The sequence below is a fragment of the Ipomoea nil genome, unplaced genomic scaffold, assembly GCF_001879475.1.
Source record: "Ipomoea nil cultivar Tokyo-kokei standard unplaced genomic scaffold, Asagao_1.1 scaffold0688, whole genome shotgun sequence".
In the NCBI taxonomy this organism is placed as follows: domain Eukaryota; kingdom Viridiplantae; phylum Streptophyta; class Magnoliopsida; order Solanales; family Convolvulaceae; genus Ipomoea; species Ipomoea nil.
Window position 1 is genome coordinate 2,364,230 of NW_017617116.1, and position 4,859 is coordinate 2,369,088.

General features: G+C 39.9%; 1 protein-coding gene across 1 annotated transcript; it reads right to left on the reverse strand.

The window, feature by feature from the left end:
* Positions 1–2,024: 2,024 nt before the first annotated feature.
* On the reverse strand, positions 2,025–3,752 carry LOC109175878 (CBL-interacting serine/threonine-protein kinase 7). Its single transcript, XM_019325248.1, has one exon. The coding sequence runs from the start codon at positions 3,629–3,631 to the stop codon at positions 2,324–2,326; it is 1,308 nt and encodes a 435-aa protein (XP_019180793.1). The 5' UTR covers positions 3,632–3,752; the 3' UTR covers positions 2,025–2,323.
* Between the last annotated feature and the right edge of the window lie 1,107 nt (positions 3,753–4,859).

The window sequence follows — 4,859 nt, forward strand, 5'->3', positions numbered from 1 at the left end:
GGATAGCTTTTCGTTTCCTACTTAGATTTTCTTTTGATCTTTCCCTGTTACCTTTTTGTGCAGCATTGTTTCACACTATGGTCAAGTATGAAGCAGGAACGCTACAATCCTGAAACGTGTATGTGCCTTTACTCGTCTAAATAACTTTTTTTAAATATGAGAGTTGATATGGTCTGTTAGTTTTGCAATAATTTTCTTTTATAATCCACCCCCACCCACCCTGAACTCCCTCCATTTTTTCCACACAAGACAAGATTGCTGGTAAAAAAAGACTGGAAAGTCCAATTAATAGGTGAAGTCAAATATTAAGGAATAGTTTTTCACCATTCATGGTATCTGTACAAGACTATAATTATTAACTAAACAGTCCTACTTTTAGGTGGATTAAGATAAGTTTAGAATATGCTCTAGATTTCCTCCTAGTGGCCGAGTCTTTGTACGCAATAATGTTATCGATCCATATTTCTCCAGTGGTCAATTCTCTGCAAATTGTGTTATAGTATTTTATTGATAGCAGATACATTAGCATTGATTAATCTTGATTGTGAAAGAAATGATAATTTTATACAGTTTTTTGTTCTATAGTCCAACCATACTGAAACCGCTGGCCATCAAACTGGAAGTAGCTCCACCCTGGTAATGAATTTCACCGTCTGTTTTTTAGAATTTGTCTTTTGGGGGTGTCATTTTTTGGTTTGGTTGCTAAAACGACATTCTCATTTCTGCCTTTGAAAGGAAGCATTGTAGATATTAATTCAGGTCTGGCCTGCATCTGTAGCATGAAAAAGACAGGAAACCTTAAAAAACAGTGAAAAAAAAAATACTGTTTGTTATTAAAAGAATCAGTTTGTAAAATATCATACATGGTTGTACTCGATACATAAAAGAACAAATACAGATTGAAATTGCAGAAATTCCCCTATTATTGAAGGCATTATGAGTAGGGAAAATGACGCTTTTCATACCTAAATTGTACAGTCTATGAAGTTGTTTTTTATGTCGTTCAATTGTTTGCGAAGTGACTCTTTAGTCCAAATTCTAACAAAACTCAAGTACAGAAAAATGTCATTTCGCAGACAATTGAGGGACGAAAAGTTACAGTAGGTATAATAAGAGACGAAAAGGGTCATTTTCTCTTACGAGTAATATATTAGGCCGGAGAGTGATGTGTATAGTTTGTGTTTTCTAATTTTGATTTGTGCAATGTTGGAGAGTGATGTGTATAGTTTGTGCTTTCAAATTTTGATTTGCTCAATGTTTTAAAATGATGGTTTGGGACTGTTTAGCCGATCAGTTTCTTGGTTCAGAATGGAGTGGACGAGGTGTGCTTAGAGACATTACGTCCTTTTCAATTGATTATATTCCCCTTGGCCTACACCCTGGGCCAACGCTGCTCTCTTCCGCAGCTTTTCGGTTTCTTTAAGGACCACGCTACATATTGCAGGTCCCATTTAAAGGAACAATCCGGGCAGCCGGAGCACGATCAGGCTCACCGTAGGTCCCATTAAAGGAAGCCTGCTGGCAGGTGGAGCAAATTGATAGGAAATAGGGCAGGGGAGGTGAATTTATAGAGCCAAATAGGACAACCTGGGCTAATTGATAGGAAGATTGCTGGCGGCCGGAGGGAATTCATAGGACCAATTGGAGCAATCAGGGCGAATTTCTAGGATCAAATAGGTGATTCGTCTTTCGCTGTGAGTTATATTTTGGTGTAGTGAATCAGGTTTTTGGTCAAGGCGCTATGAGTTATAGCTTTTTTGGCGTAATGAATTAGAGTCAAATTAGTTTATAGCTTTTGGCATATAGTGCGAGCCAAATTAGCAGGGCAGCTATAACTTTTGGCATAACGAATCAGCTATAGCTTTTGGCATAATGAATTAGAGCCAAATTAGCAGGTGTTTCGTTTCTGGTTGGGTAAGAGATTGCGGGTAAAGATAAGATATCAATTTGATGCTGAATTGAAGAGTATGTTATATGATATAAGTTTATGAGGTTGAATTGAAAAGGGTTTGCAGCATATAACATATTATTGAACTTAACAGATACTATATCAAGTGTTGAATCTCTAGAACTTAGGAAGAAGCATTACAAAGTCTGAAACGAGAAAAAAGAAGAAATTAAGAACCTATGTGCACATCTATAATACTATTAAGGAAAACTTTGATTTACAAACAGCAGACTTGTGTCTGCACTAGATAGATAAGCACACAACTAGCACCTGGTGCCGCCGCCGACGGCGGCGGAAATTCAACCGCCGTCTTTTCTGGTGGAAACTCGGCGACAATCACTGGCGTTGTCTGGTTCAAGATTCATGGTTGTATTGTTATACTAGCATGAAACAAGATATTTCTTTGAACCCAACTCTCAACTCCTCCCATTGTGTGTCCTCGAATTCCGTTTCTCCATTGACGACCTTCATCTCCACCAGCCATAGCTCCGGCGCCACTTGAAGAATTTCCACCATTAACGTTACTCTTGCTTTTATCAGTCTAATTCCCCCTCCCTTTCCCCTCTCCACCCTATACCCTGCTTCACTCCCGATCTTCTTTACCTTCTCCTCAACCTCTCCTACCTCGGAATTTGTGGTGAATCTCATTTCTTTCTTCTTCAATCCCGCCTGGAATAGCCCTGATAGATCCAACCCGGGAGACATTGAAATGATATCGAATGCGTTCATTTTGGTTAAGTGTTTGCAATCTTTGTCGAACTCTTGGTTCCCGAATTGATGTTCGTCTGTCAAATCTATCACTGATGATGACTTCTTGAACCAGGGGAGCTTCATCAGTTCCTCGATGGACATTCTGGTTACCGGATTGGGATCGAGCAGCCGGAAAATTATGCTCCGGGTGGGCTTTGTGATCCAATCCGGGAACTGAAACGCGCGGCTTCGTATTGCACGGTACATGTTTGATATATTGCTGTCGTCGAATGGGAGGTACCCTGCGAGAAAGGCGAAGAGGATGACGCCGCAAGACCACGCGTCCGCCTTGGCGCCGTCGTAGCCTTTTCTGATCATCACCTCCGGGGCGGTGTAGGCTGGAGTACCGCACGCGGTGTGGAGGAGGCCGTTCCGGATCTGCTCCGGCAGCGCGGAGAGGCCGAAATCGGAGATCTTGAGCTTGCCGTCCTTGTCGAGGAGGAGGTTCTGCGGCTTGATGTCACGGTGGGTGACGCCGTTCTGGTGGCAGAAGTGGAGGGCGAAGACGAGCTGGTGGAAATAATACCTCGCCGTCCACAAGGAAAACCGGCCGCGGTGGGTGAGCTTCGAGAAAAGCTCCCCGCCGTGGGCCAGCTCCATGACGAGATAGATCTTGCTCTTCGTCGCCATCACTTCGTGGAGTTTAAGGACGTTGGGGTGGTTGTTCAGCCGCCGCATGGCGGCGATCTCCCGGATTATCCGCGGCTCCATTGACGCGTCCACGGTGGTGCTCTTATCAATAACCTTAACCGCCACATCGGCGCCGTCTCCCAAGCACCGGGCGTGGTACACTTTCGCAAAGCTCCCACGCCCCAGAAGCCGCCCTAGCTGATACTTATTCAGTATGATGTTTCCGCTCCCACCGCCGTCACCGCTGGTGGTTCTCCGTATTCTCACGGCGGCAGGCGGTGGCTGGGGGCGTTTAACTTCCATCCTCACGGCGGCCGGAAGGAAGAAATAGTGGGTGGTTTTGGGAAGAACAACTCAACAACGAGTCTTCTTCTACTAATACAGAGCCACAAAGAGTTTTTGGTTTGGTTTTATAGGGAAATACTAAGTGGAGGATTGTTGGATCTAACCTGTCTTTTACTATGATTCTGGACTACAAATTTACTAAACTACCCTTCTTTCTTTTTGGTTTGGTCTTTAATTAATTCCTTAATCACGAGACCCTAGGGCTAAGGCATATTATGGAATATTTGATTCTGCATGCAACTATTTATTAATTAATTATTGTATACACATCTCAAACACCACCTATTTTTAAAATGTTATTCCCAATGATTTTATTTGTGATTTTTAATTTTAAAAATATTTATAATAATTTGATAATTGAAAATTAATATTTTTTACTACTATAATTGCTACGTAAGATGGCACGTCTATAGCCATTTCAATTGGATTGAACCCTGGTAATAGGGGCATTAATTCTTTGGGCTGAAAAAGATAGAAAGTATAATAAAGAATATTACCTTATAAATAATTATGTGTGTTTTTAAAAAAAAATTGCTACATAATATTCACTTTTTGGTACAATAAAATTATTAAATAAAAAATTTAAGCAATAATAAAAACATGTAAACTAATTTTTATAGGAAAATGTAACGTGATTTTATAAAACACTTTGAGCAATATATATTTACATAAAATCTCAACGTCGTTGTTTGAAGATGCGTTTGAGTGTTCTCAGTAAACCAAGATAAGTTATTCGTAGTTGGCCAAATTAAACCAAATAAGCTAATAGACAATTATTATGAGGAATCAAACATAAAATTTTATGACTATCAAATTAATTATTTGTTCAACTTGAATGGAGTTACCCATAACATTCTAACAATGTGTATCTAATTGGTTGTTATCTTTTATGAAATATTGTTCCATTGCAAAAATAAAGGATTACTACCACTACTTCTGCCCCCCCAAAGAGCCAAATGTCTATTCCCACGTCGAATCATTTTAATAGTGAAAAAAAAAAGATTGAAATATTTCCGAAAAAGATGTGCAATTGTTTTTACTTGAAGCTAGTACCATATCTTCTAATTTTATATTATTTCTCCCAATTACTTTTTCCCCAAATCCTGATTTGTTTATTTTATTTTTCCACAAAATAGTTCTCCCCCATTATTTAATTTTATCTCAACGGCGTCTTCTTCATCATTTT

What these genes read in the sequence shown, in the direction of transcription:
- LOC109175878 (XM_019325248.1), bottom strand. Translation starts at nt 3,631, where the DNA reads ATGGAAGTTAAACGCCCCCAGCCACCGCCTGCCGCCGTGAGAATACGG.